This window comes from Aspergillus ibericus (assembly GCF_003184845.1).
Source record: "Aspergillus ibericus CBS 121593 unplaced genomic scaffold BO80scaffold_13, whole genome shotgun sequence".
NCBI lineage: Eukaryota > Fungi > Ascomycota > Eurotiomycetes > Eurotiales > Aspergillaceae > Aspergillus > Aspergillus ibericus.
The window spans coordinates 216,387-231,111 of NW_020292111.1; the positions used below are offsets into that span (position 1 = coordinate 216,387).

Sequence of the window (14,725 nt, forward strand, 5' to 3'; positions counted from 1 at the left end):
TTCATCCCAGCCATGGAAGGAACCACTAGTGCCTTCCGGTAAAAGATTGGGTTCCCCCCCTTCCCAGGACCGCCATGTTATCCTGCTCCCGGGGAATCCTAAGTACTATCATCATGATGCTGTCAGAAGTCAGAAACCCATCGTTGTGTGTTGACGGCGCAGGAACGTGAGCCCGTTGCGCCCGGGTTGTGATTCGCTTTCGGCAGGTACGGAGCCCAGTTGAACGGCGCTCTTCTGCCCCGCCACACCCCGCCTGAAGCTGTTGACCGAAAACCACCTTCGATAATACTCTCCCTCCCCCTTCTCATTATTCTGCCCATTCTTCATTTTTCACCCCTTCTCCGATCTCACCCGTGTCTTCACTAGCCGTAAATCATGGCCGGATCAGCTCCCAACCTTTACAGTTTCCTCAGCGCCGACGCTCTGGCCCAGCAATTGAGGCCCTACGTCCTGCGGTGTCAGAACTCGGCCCTCAGTCGTCACAGTACATTCCGCGTCGCAGTTTCTGGTGGCTCTCTCCCCAAGGTCCTGGCTCAGGCTCTTCTGGCCCCTGGAGATGGTTCCCCCGAAGACACCGCTCAATTCTCCAAATGGGACATCTTCTTCGCCGATGAGCGCGCCGTGCCCCTCGATCACGAAGACAGCAACTACCGACTGCTGAAGGAAGAACTACTCAACAAGATCCCGTCGGAGCTGGGTGCTCCGACCGTGCATACTATCGATGCCGATCACGTCAACGATGAGGACCCCCAAGAGTTGGCCGATTTGTACCAGGAAGAGCTGATGCGCTCCTTTGCCGCCAAGGATAGCGTCAAGCTGCCCGTGTTCGATCTCATCCTCCTGGGTTGCGGTCCCGACGGTCACACTTGCAGTCTCTTCCCCGGACACGAGCTGCTGCGGGAGAAGGATGCTTGGGTGGCCGCCATCAGCGACTCTCCTAAGCCACCCCCGAAGCGCATTACCCTGACTTTGCCCGTGGTGACGCACGCCCTTAACATCGCTTTTATTGCTACCGGCGGGGGAAAGAAGGATATTATGAAACAAATCTTCGATGCCGAAGAAGGAAGAAGCCTGCCATCGTCTCTTGTCAACCAGGGTGCGGGCGACAAGGTGAGCTGGTTCACCGACAATGCAGCCATCGAGGGCGTTACGTTCCCCCGACGTGGAAGCCTGTGATTGATGGGCGCATGTGGTACGAAGTTGCTTTCAGGGGGGGACTGGAGCGGAGGATAGGCGCCAGCGTAATCGCGAGGCTACGAAAGGATTCTATCATAATTTGAAAGGATGCCCTGGGCGTGGATATTCGTCCACATGGAATTGCAAAAGCAAGGGTTCTAGCGCAGGAACCAGCGTGTCTCCAGACTGGATGAACAGTTCATGTCTCTTATCTTTTTAGCCTTTGGAGGTTCTTCTTAGACTTGCAAAAGTTTGTGTTATCGGTACGTGGTGGATATCACAGACGCATTCTAATTGAAAGGGGGAATTAAGTGATCCTGCTGCACCTGCGAGTCTCACGTCGTATCCAGCGTAGTAGTGAAGCCGTCGCTGACGCGGTGCCAAGCTTTCCCTTGGGGGGATGCGGAACCTCACCGCAAGACGGAAACCACAGTCCACGGACCTGCCGCTCTCAGCTGAGCTCAGGCCTCGTCTATTTACAACGACGGTGTCCGGGCAATCCATCCCGTGTGAGGCCCCATCTGGGACTTACCTGATCGCAATCTATCGAGCTCCAACACATGATTTGATCTCCAGCCATCATGCCAATCCCAACCCGCTCGCTTTCGCTTCGTGAGCCCCGCAAGCAGGTTAGTGTTGCATCTGTCAGTGGCCCATTCCCCCCCCTAGCGCCTCCTGTCAACGACCACCATCATCCCTAGCATGCCTCTGTTTCAGCAATGCTGACGTCTGTCCTCCCAGTCTTCCACCGCAGGCCGCGCAACAGCGGGCAAGCCAGCACCCACGACCTCCACGGCTGCGACCGGCACCACTTCGACTGCTGCGACCGGCAACGAGAACTTACCTCGGGGCAAGAGCCTCCTACCAATACGTGATGATGCCCGCGTGACAAGGTCCTCCCGACCGCAACAACAGCCAGAGAATCGAACCTCCCAAAGGGCAAGCAAGCCCTCGGAAAAAGGACAGCAGTCCGCGCAGGAGACTACCGGTATAGCCCGTCGCCAAAGCCTGATCCGACCGAGCCCTCTGAAACCATCGGTCCCCCTGAAGCCTACGATCAGCTCAACAGTATCTCGACGAACCAATGTTGCGCCCGGTCCATCATCTCCGGTCAAACAAGAGATAGCATCCAAACAATATGGACGGCCTTTATCTCCGAAGAAAACAGATATGCCTCCCCCACCGCGAATGGTCCGGTCGGCCTCTCTGAGACAGCTTGCCGCTTCGAGCTCGAGCACTCCGTCCGTGACTAGAGGTCACACGCGCCACCGCAGCCAGGGGATCACACTAGCACCGAGTCAAACTTCGAGAAAGGTCGAGCCTCCCTCACCATCGCCCACCGCCACCCCACGGTCAAGGGCTCAGTTTACGACCTACCAACAAGCCTTTTCGCCAAAAAAGAGCGCCAAACCGGCAACGGCAGCCCCCTTGACAGATGCTTCTGCGGTGGATACAGATTCCTCGTTGATTCCGTCATCTTGGCCAGAGGTTGCGGCGCTGCAAACCGAACTCTTACAGCTGAGCCTCGTTCATTTGTCTTCCTCCCAGCAGCATGTCGAATGGGAGGGTAACGCTGAGGCACAACTACGGATCGAGTATGATTCAGTGGCAAGCGACTACCGAGCGGCCTTGAGCGAAGAGAAGGGATACCAAACCCAACTCAACGGGCAGGCGTTGCATTACTGGCTTGAAAACTCCCGGGAGCGCAATGGACAGCAAAGCTTTACGGAGCAGGTCCGGGTGCTTTCTCAGGTGGCGGAGGAAGTCTACGACCTATCGGATAGTTTGGGAGGACGGTATGCAGTGATCGTCCAGGAATTCGAAGCCTGGTTTCAAGGGGTCGAAGATATACGGACCCAGCGTCTCCGCCCAGATCGAGCGTTGGATGAGGTGGTCTTTATTGATCCCTTGAACCAGACCTGGAGGAACGAGGCATCTGCTTTGGTCATGAAGCTGGAACTGTGCTTAAGACAGCTGCAAAGCCTGGACATCCTTGGATATGGAGAAGCAGGAGACCTTGGCGGCTCTGCGCTGTTCCGGACAGCAACACGACTGGAAGAGATGGCCAACATGATGATCGAGGAACTGAACACGATCCGTAAGATTGAAAGCGACGTTGTAAAGTCCGAGAGAGTGTGGGTTAGTCAGCTGGCTCGGCAGTTGACTGCAGTGTCGGCACATGACCAGAGACGTCCAAGAGTTGGGATGTGGAAACAGTCATTGTTGCACTCATGAATCTCTCTTGGCACATGTGAGCGCACCGGAATGACCGACGAACTACAGCGCAGACGACCGCCAGTGTTCCGTTAAGCAACCTCAAGCCAAACCCTATCCTTCCCAGGGGTAACCTGCAAGCTACTGGTTCTGCCGGATCTACTAGCGTAAGCGAAATTGAACCATGGGAGCGATTTGCAGGCACTGTATGCATAGCCGGGCATGCATGTGTCATCCAAGAGACAAAAAAAACCGGTTCTTGCAGAGTCCAGTTCTCAACGAGCGAGTAGGTTATTCGCCCACAAACCTGCGCTAGCCTTCTTAGCCGACTTTGGGCCAACGATCGGACTCCGTTCGGGGCCCTGATCGTACTTTACGGCCGGTTGTCAAGGTCTTTTGAGATTCTAGAAGCTCGGCCTTGCACATCTATCCCTGATTTTTGGGTACGTCCGGAGCCAACTTGTTCACCTGACCACCAGCTTCCCTCGGAGATGCGTCAAGAAGGAGAAGATGGAGGGAGCCCGAAGGTCTCGATGAAGATCCTTTTGTCGTCTCGGAGCGTCCGCTTCCTGCATGTTCCCTAAGAGTCTAAGATGTTCTTCCTAACTGACAATGGATCTGCGCTGCTTGTAAACCTGTGCTACCGATAGCCATGTTTCATTGCGGAAGGTCTACGGCAATGCAGCCTTCGGCTTATTACACCCAGCTTCTCCGGTGGATGGATGACACTAGACCAGCGAACTGGAAGGGTGAGTCAACCCAACGGCGGTTTGGTTGCCTGGCTCCATCAAAGCTCGGTGGGTTATCCCGCAGTTGCTGTGCGCACCAGTGCAAGCAGGTTGGGAAGGGGGCGCCACCTCGATATTTGATGATGAGACGTGTGTATCATGGAGATGGGTAGGAAACCGGTTCTTCTCACTTCATTTTCCTGACTGCATTCCTCAGGTCTTGATCGGAGACCAAGAGTAGGCGCACCGATCCCGTAGGCACTATCCTGGTAGTAGTGAATGGCATCTCGGCTGTTCGCCGAGGGGCCAGGTAGACGACGATCCACGTCCCAAGAAGTATGCTGGTTTCGGCCGGGCTTGCCCTGCTTGTTGGGATGAGGTTTATATAGCCCAGCGGAACACCGGTCCGTGACTAAGCAGCGTGGGAACTTTGTCATCACCGTTGGCTTTTCCCAGCATCCATGGAACATGCCGACGGGCAGTCAACTCAACCATCCGTCATGACTAGTGAGACACCGGGGGGTTTTTTGGTGTCAAGCTTAATCTTGACCTAACAGTACGCAGTAAACTGTCCCCTCCACCGGTCTTACAGTCGGCTGGCTCCACCTCGGCGGTGTAACTTCTCTAGTCGACGACGCCTACACCCTACACCAGGAGCCCAACGACTACTGTGGGATCTAATGCACCTCCGGTTCCCCTCCCCCCTTTGATTGACCCAATTCACGGCGTCTTCCTTGGGAAGACGATCGGTGGCTGTCCCAAAAGGGTAAGCCTCAGTGTGCGCGACGGCCGGGGCGAGAATCCTGAGGCCAGCTGGGTTGGTGGCTACCTGGACGGTTGACATCCTACCGGGTTGTCGTCGGCATCAAGGCATATATATAAGTATGGGCTACGATCCTGCACCACCCGGAATCCTTCCCCTCCTCAAACCCTGGAGACGGAGTCTTGATGTGGTGGTGAACCCGATCAACAGTAAACCTGGGCCCGGTGGAGCTCTGGTTCCTTTCCTCCTTACCCCCCCTCTTCCCTCCTGCATCCCCCGGCTGGGCCATCCATCATCCCGCCTCGTCGCTCTGTCTGTCCTCTTCGATCTCGTTCCCTCCCTCCACAATCCACTCTCAGAGATACTGCAGACGGACTTTCCCCCACCCGCAACTCTGGTCTGGTTCCATCCCCCTCTTTCTCTGTCCTGATAGGTCTCTTCAGACAGGTCATTCCCAGACTCCTCCCCTGAGCTACACGGTGTGTTTGTTTGGGTTGCTTTCCCAGTTCCGGTCCCGAGACATCTGGACCGCTCGCCATTCGGCTCCCGTCACCTTGCCTCTTCCCTCTCCTTTTCCCTCACTTTCATTTTACCCTTGGACCCCAATCTCTCCCATCGCCTATCTCCCTCGCCCATTTGGCGCTACAACCTCCATCCCCTCCCCACCTCTTATGTCTACCCTATCTTCCACCGGTGATCGTCAGCTGTGAGCTTCGCGCCGACGCATTCTGCGCGCATCTAAGTCTGACGTCATTGAAGCAGCAATACGAACTGTCGCTGCGCGCAATGCTCCGATCTCGAGTCGCTTGACCCTCAACCATCTGTCGCCTCTTCATCGACACAGCCATGAAGGAATCGCTGTATGATCGCATCTGGCGCCGGGAATCCGGGGAGGTGTCGCGCTTCGCCAGCATTCACGGCATCTACGGATCAAAGGAATGGGTTGAAAATTTGGATATCGTGAATGAACTCGGTGGACACTCGGGCTGCGTCAACGCTCTGAGGTATGTTGTGCTGATCTGCCCTCTTCTCGCGGTGATGGCGATGGAAATCCATCAGCGTAAGCACCGCTTCTAACGCTGCGCAGTTGGTCGCGGTCTGGCCAGCTTTTGGCATCGGGTTCCGACGATCAGCACCTGAACATCTATTCCTACCAGCCTGACTACTCCGCCGCCCCTTTCTCGCTGAATACAACCATCGCTACGGGCCATGGCGCAAACATCTTCTCCGTCAAATTCATGCCACACTCCAACGATCGGACTTTGGTGACATGCGCCGGGGATTCGCAGGTCCGCATCTTCGACATCGAATACTCCAGCACTAACAATAGCGTGGACGCCACTTCGGCTTTTTCCGCGTCTGCACGGAGCCGAAGGTTTAACAACTTCTTCAACAATGCACGTTATTTGAATGCGGGAAATACCAACGTCAGAGTCTATCGCAGTCATGCCGATCGGGTCAAGCGGATCGTCACTGAATCGTCGCCGTATCTCTTTTTGACTTGCTCGGAAGATGGCGAGGTTCGTCAGTGGGATCTGCGCCAACCATCATCCGCATACCCCAAGCCACGAGGCGGTCAAGGATACATGGCTTTCCGGTCAGGACAGGAACACGATGATTCAAATGTACCGCCTCCGTTGATCTCGTACAAGAAGCATCGTCTCGACCTCAATACCATCTCATGCTCTCCGAGCCAACCCCATTACATCGCTTTGGGCGGGGCACACCTTCATTGCTTCCTTCATGACAGGCGCATGCTAGGCCGCGATTTGCTCACGGAGAGGGGCGATCCTGGGGCCTCGCCCGGCAGTAGTAGTCACAGCGAGGAGCTGATGGATCAGGCGACGCGGTGTGTGCGGCGGTTTGCCCCGAACGGCCAGCAACGAATGAAATCGCGCGATGACGGCCATATCACCGCCTGTAAGATTAGCGACGCCAACCCGAACGAGATGGTTGTCAGCTGGTCCGGCGATCACATCTATAGCTTCGATTTGATTCGAAGCCCGCATGCAAGGGAGGAGTCAAAGCGTCAACCGTCCGTCCAGGAGACTCCGGTTCCGCGTCGGCGCCGAGGCTCCAAGACCAGGAAGCGTAAGCGGCAGAATGGAACCTCAATGTCATCGCAGTCCAGTGGCAATCAGTCTCGACCTCGACGTCGGCCCCGAGAGCGTCGTGAGGAAGGCGAGTTGGCATTCCGAGTCCGCTACGGGAATGGAGAATCGGAAGACATTCCCCTCCCGTCTCTCTCGGAACAACGCGGTGACATCCCGGAGAGTTTGATCGAGCAGTCGCGCTTATCTGTGCTCAATGATGCGCAGAGGCTCAGCATGCGCATCGCTAAAGACATGGTCAAGCTCCGTAAAGCCGTCTTCTCGCTGGAGACATCGTTACGTGAAGAGTACGAGTCTTCTAATCAAGCCGACCTGGCGCCATTCACCGAGTCATTTTCCACGGCACTAACGCAAGCCTCCATCTGTCTCCCCCAGATGGATGAGATTATGCGCACCTGGCGATACCCCGTCAATCCTAGCCCAGATGTTGTGCGCCTTCAGCAAACTCTTCGTCGCAATCGACAGTCTGCTTGGCGGTTCATTCAGGCTGCGGGAACATTGGCACGAGTTCTAGGGGGTGAGATTCAGACTACGCCTGGAGATGTAGACCGTGACATGGAATTATTCCAACAAATATACTCGCCTGGACTCGAGCGTGCAGTCGATCGCAAGGAACAGTTTGGCTACGATTTTATCAAGGCTATACTCTTGTTTGTTGAAGGTGGCCGGGCGGCCCTTCTGTCGGGCTTCAAGCAAGATTCGGCATCTCGAGGTAACCGGGCCAGATTCCCGATAGATGCATATGCGGGTGACGATGCGATTGAGTCGGTTTTGATCCCTTACCTGCAGCGACTTGCAGGTGACGTTCCTGTTGTGAACGTGGACGCTTCGCGTTTCGAACATGATGAAGCTCGTATCCTGTTTTTCAATCAGCACCACGCAGTGGTCGCCTTTGCAAATGCTGTCAAACATCCAGTTGAAGACCCCGTGGATACGACCGTCACAATGCACAATGATGCTCACGACCTTTTCCAGGTGACGCAATTCTGGGTGTTCAAGGTGGCCCGTGGAATTCTCCTGGAAACCGGGACTGGAGTGGATTATGCTTTCGTAAACAGGGCGTTTGGTGGCTTGCGTACCAGGGTGGAGGGTGATCCAGAATTTGGCGTGGAACCTGAGCGATCCCAGAATGATCTCGAAACTACTCTCGAGGAAGAACCCATACGAGACATCAACCTGAAGATTCTCCGGCGGTCGCGTTCTGCTCGACAGCACCCAGAAGCAGGGGCCGGCGAAGCAACAGGGATACAGACCCCGCTATCCAGTGATCATGAGGAAGGTATCTCTGATTTGCCGGAAACCGATGATGATGATAGCGAGAACGAGCTCGGCTTCACTGTCGAAGAGGACGAGGACGAGGACGAGGAGGATGACGAGGATGATGATGATGAGGATGAAGATGAGCTAGATCCGAGCAGTTCCGTCGACGACAGCGATGACTCCGAAGCTGCGGATCGCATGTTCAGAGAGTATGGACTGCAGCCCCGAGAAAGAGAGTACGTGGAGGCGGACGTTCCCTGTTCCCCACACACGCGAGTCTATAGCGGGCACTGCAACATCAAGACGGTCAAGGATGTCAATTTTTTCGGATTGGACGACGAGTACGTAGTGAGCGGCAGCGACTCTGGCCATATCTTTATCTGGGACCGGAAAAGCTGCAAGCTAGTCAACATTCTCGAGGGCGATAGTGAGGTGGTCAATGTGGTGCAAGGTGAGAACCCACCCCGGGCAGAGTTGCATGCCAAAGTCTTTAAGCCAACTGTCCCTCGCAGGTCACCCCTACGAGCCTACCATTGCGGCCTCGGGAATCGACAACACCATCAAGATCTTCTCGCCCGACCGGCGTGCCCAGGAAGACGCGCGCCGTGGAATCAACATCTTAGATCCTGACAACCCGGCCAACAAGCTTGGTTTTGGGCCAACCGTCAGCGCCATCGGTGGTCTTGGAAGTCGCAAACGCTTGCACGATAGTTATCGGATCATGAGCCAGAACGATGTGGACCGACAGGGCGGTATGAACGAGGCGTATATCACTGTAGGTTTCCGGAGATTTGCTCCCAGTCGTTATGGCATAGGACATGATTTAACCAGAAGACAGAGGCACATGCTGGCCCGCCTTGCGGCAACCCTGAGGGACCAACGACATGGGGTGACCGTGGGTGAAGGAGGCGAACATGCTACCCTTGTCCTGGACGATAACAGCTGCCATGTAAGTTTCCATCTTGACCTACCCTATGGCTCGGATCCCACTAATTGGAGTTGCAGGTGATGTGACCACCTTGACCGAACTGATGGAAGGTGGTGTCTCGGCCAGCCTGCTGCGGACTGGACCCTTTGATAGGATTCGTATTTTCTTCTCTTCCTCTGACCTCCAACTTTGCCTTCATCGATGTTGTTATTAATAGATTCTAGCCCTACGCCATCTTCCTTGTCTGTCTTCGGTCTCTTCCCAGCAGCCTGGGTCCCCCGTGCATCTCGGCTTGGAGCAAAGGTCCAATGTTCTTGAGAGAAAAAGCATTTGAATCCAATGACAGATTTCAAGCAACGCGTGTAGCAGCCGAGCCAATGTAGGCATATAGCCCGCCCGCCCGATTGTAGATCCCCGAGAGGGCCCCAGGCCATCTATCGCCACGTGACCCTTATCACTCCCCCGCATTTGGGGTCCCTCATTTTTCTTTTTTTCCGTCGCCTTCGCCTGTCTTTCCCATCGGCTTCAGCCCATTTCCACTGCCATTGCAATTGAGGATGTCCGCCCTTCAGGACCGAGTCGACGTCACCGCTCGTCTCTATGCAGACCCCCACAATCCCCACCTCTACTACGAACGAGGCCTGGTCCACCAACAGCTAGGCTTTCCAGATCTCGCCTCCGCAGACGCATACCGCGCACTCTCCTTGCTCGACTCGGTCGTTGACCCCGATTGCTGCGAATTCCATGCCACGCGGAAAGCTGAGGAAACCTCTACTGCGCCTGCTACAACTGAGGATGATGATGAGGAGGAGGAGGAGGAGGAGGACTTCATTCCCATCACCCAAGAGGAGTACGACTCGATGATCGGGGACGTTTACGCTCTGCTCGTACGAAGCCTAGTCAACTGCGGCTGCTTTCGCGATGCCTTCGAATTCTGCGTGCGCGGACTCGGGCTCCTAGAGAACATGCCACAGGACGACCGGAATACCTCCGCGCACAATGTGCTCAAAGACCAGCTGGCAATCATTAGGAAAACATACCAAGCCCGTCAAGGAACCACTGCCACCCAAGACACCGACATCAATTCTAGCGCTCTGAACGCCCAAGGCTCCGCGCGACGAGTCCTCTACCCCTGGAACGAGCACGAACCGGACCGCAAATCCCCTGAAACCCTCCAACTGCTGAACGAGCGCCTCAAGGACGTTGCTCCCAAATGCGAGGTCCGCGCCGTTGCCCTGCCCGCTTTACACGGCACCGATGACAACGACAATGACGTCTCCATCCAACTTGGCCTCTTCGCCAAGGAAGACATCGCCCCCAACGAGATCATTCTCCGCGAATCCTCCCTCCTCACCGCAACCAACCGCCTGCACGACGACCTCTGTGACGCCTGCAACGCCCCGCTTCCTGATCTCGCCTCCGACAACCCCCCGGTCGCCTGCGATGGCTGCGCAGACACCGTCTTCTGCTCGCAGTCCTGCCACGATGACGCTCAACGCATCTATCACGGCGCCGTCTGCGGCCTCATGGAGAACCTCGAATCCATCGGCAAAGACATCCCCGACCCCAAAGACAAAGCCGATTACCTCTACCTCCTCCTCCTGGGCCGCACCCTCGCCATGGCCGCCACCCAGGACGTACACCCACTAGACCTCCCGGAGGTGAAATACATCTGGGGCGACTTCCACGATCTCGACATCACCAACCCCGTCACCGCATCCGATGACCCCACCGCAACCCTCCCCTTCTCCTTCCAGCTCAACATCCTCCAACCGATGCGTCTCCTCGAAGAAATGGAACTCGACCCCTACGCCTCCCTCCCCCGCTTCGACACCTGGGTCCTGAACACCCTCTACGCGAAATTCCGAGGCACCGCCTCCGGCCGACTCTCCACCTGGGACGGCGGCCCAGAACTCTGTGCCGTCCACCCACTCTGGTGTCTTGCCAACCACTCCTGCGATCCGAGCGTAAGATGGGAATGGGGCGGCGAGATCACCTTCCGGGCCCGCACCGCGGACGAACGCGCCATTTGGAAGAAACTAAATGGTACGGATCCCAGTGCCCCTCCGGCCCGGAGACAAGGCGAGGGAATCAAGAAGGATGAAGAGATCCTTAACCATTACTGTGACATCGGGTTGAATGTCAAGGAGAGACGGGAATGGGCGAGGGGCGCGTTGGGCGGTTATTGTCAATGTGAGCGATGTGTGTGGGAGGCGGGGGAGAATTGATTCTTCCTTTTTTTTCCCCTCTTTGGGGGTGGAATAGAATGTGCATGTGATAGAGAGAGGAGGATAGAGACAGATATAGAAAATGGTAGATACCCAGAAGGAAGTGGAAGAAGAGGGGAGTTGATGAACTATGCCCATTCATGAAAACAAATTGATAGACGACTCAACGTTAGTACTACATGTATACTCATCTCATACTCCGTAGTATATATATATACTTACGACTAAGGGCACATATAATACCACTAGGGCACAGGTTCTTTCATATTTTGGTCTCCCTCTCTCTGTCTGTATGTGTTCTGTTTAAGACATAACTAATGCGAGAAGTAAGTAGTAGGATCGATACAATCCGTTAAGAAAAAAACAATCCCTGAAGTAATCACTCTCATGAATATCAATCAATTCAACTTATGCCAAGCTTTAGACAAATCCTGCTATTATCGGTCTACCGGTGCCATCTCATTTGGTATTACTTTCGACATCCTAATTTTCAGTCTTGAGGGTTAGTCGCGTGCGCGACGGGGAGGAGTCCGGGATGGAGATCGGCGCCGTCGAGGTGGCGGAGATCGAGAGGGTGAGCGGGACTCGGAGTATTTGCGGCCCCGGCCAGAGCGCGGTGGAGTGGGAGAGCGGGAGGCGGAAGCGTCGCGGGCACGACGGCTGGCGGGGGCACGCCGTGGGGAGCGAGACCGGCTGGGAGACCGAGACCCGGAGACGCTCCGCTCAACCCGCCGGCGGGGAGGAGGCGACCGGGACTCCGAGTAGCGTCCGCTGCGTGCGGGTGCGGTCCGGCGTGGGGGAGGAGTGATTGATCGGGATGGAGATCGGGAGTAGCTTCGGTCTCGTCGGGCGTGCGTGTCGCGCTTGCGAGGAGGGGTGACGGACCGGGACAGCGAGCGCCTGGGGCTCACGCTGCGACGAGGGGAGCGCGAGTCGTAGGAGCGATCCCGTGTCCGGCGAGGAGGGGTTCGAGACACGGATGACCTTCTGCGGTTGACCGGGGAGCGGGACCGACTGTAGGAGACGGAGCGCTGGCGGGTCTTGGAGACGGGAGACCTAGACCGCGAAGGAGTGTAGCTGTAGCTGCGGCGCGAGGATCCGGACAGGGACCGGGTGTAGGATCGGCCCCGGCTGGTGGAGCGTCTGCGGCCACGGCCGGGAGAGGGAGAACGGGAGTAGGAGTAAGAGCGGGAGCGGGAACGAGAGCGAGGAGTGCAGGTCGAGCAGCTGGTGGGGTGCGATATCACGGACTCGGCGTCGGACTCGTCGCCGCCGTCGCGTGGAGGCAGAGCAGGGATCGTGGGCTTGGGGAGGTTCTTCAGGTGCTCGCGCATGTCCTCCGTCAGGATACCCATACCGATACTGGTGAAGTAGTTGATCGAGAAACGCGTGTTGCGAGGGTTGTCCAGGGGGAAGAGACCTTCGAAGCTGGGGCGCAGAATCTCGTCTCTCATGCGCTCCTGCAGCTTTGGCAGGCCCATGTGCTCTCCAAGGTCCTGGAAGAGGATCTTGATGAAGATACGGCTGCTAGAAGTGGTCTCCTCCTCGTTCATGTGGATGATCGACATGACATGCCATCCAATGGCATCGTTGCTGATCATATGGCCGAAGAAACGCGCAATGTTGCGGAGTCGGTTGGTTTCGTAGCGATGGATCGTGTCGTAGTACTTAGCAAATGCGGCCTCAAAGAGGTCCGACCAGAGGCGGTTGATCTTTGCAAATCGCTCTCCGATCAAGCCGTAAAACTTCGAGTACGTGCGCTCCTGAGAGCAACACTCGATGATCATCGAGGGAAGCTCAGGCTCGAGGCCAGGAGGCAGCGAGATCTTCATCAACTTGTGACAACACTCTTCGAAATCGATACTCGACATGATGGTCAGGTAGATCGTCCGGCGCAGGTTCACCAGGTCTGTGTTGGTCTGGTCCTTAATGTCCATCTTCCGCTCTTCCTCCGACTCTTCGTCAGAACTCTCATCCGACTCGTCTTCGTCCTCTTCGTCATCGCTGCCCTCTCCTAAAATCTCCGCCTTCAACTTCTTGTAGGCCTCTTCGTGCTGCTCCCACTCCGCGTCGTACTTGAAGATGTTGAGGGAATCCTGTGTCTCAATCTCATCATCAAGGCCGATCTGGTGCGTTATTTGGTCTTCCTCCTCGATCAGATCCAGCTCTTCCTTGACCGCCGGATTGTCCTTGTACCGATCCTTGCGGACCTGGAACAGCACCTCGATCATGTATTGGACTCGCTTATCGATGTCGGCTTCGTGAAGGATATTCCGGAATTGGTCAAACACCGCCAGGGCAATCGGACCGCTCATTTCCTCCAGATGCTGACCAACTTCTCTGGTGAGGCCCACAGCAATTTCAACACTATCATCCGTGGGCTTGTGAAGGAGCAATAGAAGGATCTGAGCCGCCAGCATCTCATGCGCAACCTGCTGGTTGCACAAATGGGCGATGAATGTCGTGGAGGATATGCAGACCGCCTTGTCATTGCGCTTGAATGCCTTTCGGAACTGAACAATGAGACGGTTGAGAAGTAACTCGCCGACTTGTGGCAATTTGGTATTAACGATAGCTGCCATTGCAGCGTAGATAGGTGTGAAGGGTAAACTGGCGGCTTGGGCCTTCATGATGCTCCGGCAGAACAGACCGCGACCGCGCACCAAGTTCTCTCCGAAAAGCTCCGGAACGATGTACTTGATGTTGGAAACGTTGACCTTGTTGATGAGACCATTGATCGACTTTTTGAGGGCCTCCCATGCCATACGCTGGTACTCCTTGCTGGTCTTGTCCGTAATCTGCGCCTGCAGCGCCCGTAGTCGCGCAGGAGGGATGTAAGTACCTCCCGACCGCATGTTCAGAAGCTTCTCATATTCTGCTTTAGCCGCGGCCTGCTTTTCCTCCTCGGTCATCGGCTTGCGTGAAGTCTCCTGCTTCTCATGCTGGCGAAGGCGCTCCGCGAGCTGTCGCTCTCTTTCGATCGCGCGTTCGGGATCGATGCGCGGCGCATTCGCACCGTCTTTCAGCGAGTCACCCGGAGGCGAGCGACGACGATTCGGCGAAGGAGAACGAGAGGGAGGTGAGCGTTTCCGGGATCCGGAGGCCTGAGGGGAGTACGAGGTGCCTGGGGGAGGAGTAGGCACTCGCACCGCCGACTGCAAGACAACAGGGTCCGTCATGATCCTTCGCAGTCCGCCGAGCAAGAGCTGTGAGTCGTGATGTCCGTAGAGAACACGACGTTGAACTGAGCTCCATGATGAGGCGTGAGGCGGCGAAGAAAGGTCTTAGCGCGCCGCCGGTCACGTGGGAGCTTAGTC

General features: G+C 56.1%; 5 protein-coding genes across 5 annotated transcripts; 4 read left to right on the forward strand and 1 right to left on the reverse strand.

Moving 5' to 3' along the window:
* Positions 1-375: 375 nt before the first annotated feature.
* Positions 376-1,176, forward strand: BO80DRAFT_433628 (6-phosphogluconolactonase; the record flags this gene model as incomplete). Its single annotated transcript, XM_025720834.1, has 1 exon — positions 376-1,176. The coding sequence occupies one exon, from the start codon at positions 376-378 to the stop codon at positions 1,174-1,176; it is 801 nt and encodes a 266-aa protein (XP_025576677.1).
* Positions 1,177-1,757: 581 nt separating this feature from the next.
* On the forward strand, positions 1,758-3,411 carry BO80DRAFT_454045 (uncharacterized protein; the record flags this gene model as incomplete). Its single annotated transcript, XM_025722055.1, has 2 exons — positions 1,758-1,805; positions 1,918-3,411. 2 exons carry the CDS (start codon positions 1,758-1,760, stop codon positions 3,409-3,411), a joined length of 1,542 nt encoding a protein of 513 aa, XP_025576678.1.
* A 2,316-nt stretch (positions 3,412-5,727) lies between these two features.
* Positions 5,728-9,266, forward strand: BO80DRAFT_443663 (WD repeat-containing protein; the record flags this gene model as incomplete). The annotated part of the gene is made up of 5 exons (XM_025721376.1): positions 5,728-5,885; positions 5,969-8,703; positions 8,765-9,027; positions 9,091-9,201; positions 9,258-9,266. The coding sequence occupies 5 exons, from the start codon at positions 5,728-5,730 to the stop codon at positions 9,264-9,266; spliced, it is 3,276 nt and encodes a 1,091-aa protein (XP_025576679.1).
* A 391-nt stretch (positions 9,267-9,657) lies between these two features.
* On the forward strand, positions 9,658-11,569 carry BO80DRAFT_32795 (putative MYND domain protein). Its single transcript, XM_025715167.1, has one exon. The coding sequence runs from the start codon at positions 9,738-9,740 to the stop codon at positions 11,406-11,408; it is 1,671 nt and encodes a 556-aa protein (XP_025576680.1). The 5' UTR covers positions 9,658-9,737; the 3' UTR covers positions 11,409-11,569.
* An 89-nt stretch (positions 11,570-11,658) lies between these two features.
* BO80DRAFT_423774 (pre-mRNA-splicing factor CWC22) lies at positions 11,659-14,650 on the reverse strand. Its single transcript, XM_025719127.1, has one exon. It carries the CDS (start codon positions 14,585-14,587, stop codon positions 11,912-11,914), a length of 2,676 nt encoding a protein of 891 aa, XP_025576681.1. The 5' UTR covers positions 14,588-14,650; the 3' UTR covers positions 11,659-11,911.
* Positions 14,651-14,725: the final 75 nt, after the last annotated feature.

Excerpts from the sequence above, each read along its gene's own strand:
- BO80DRAFT_32795 (XM_025715167.1), top strand. The coding sequence starts at position 9,738 with ATGTCCGCCCTTCAGGACCGAGTCGACGTCACCGCTCGTCTCTATGCA.
- BO80DRAFT_423774 (XM_025719127.1), bottom strand. The coding sequence starts at position 14,587 with ATGACGGACCCTGTTGTCTTGCAGTCGGCGGTGCGAGTGCCTACTCCT.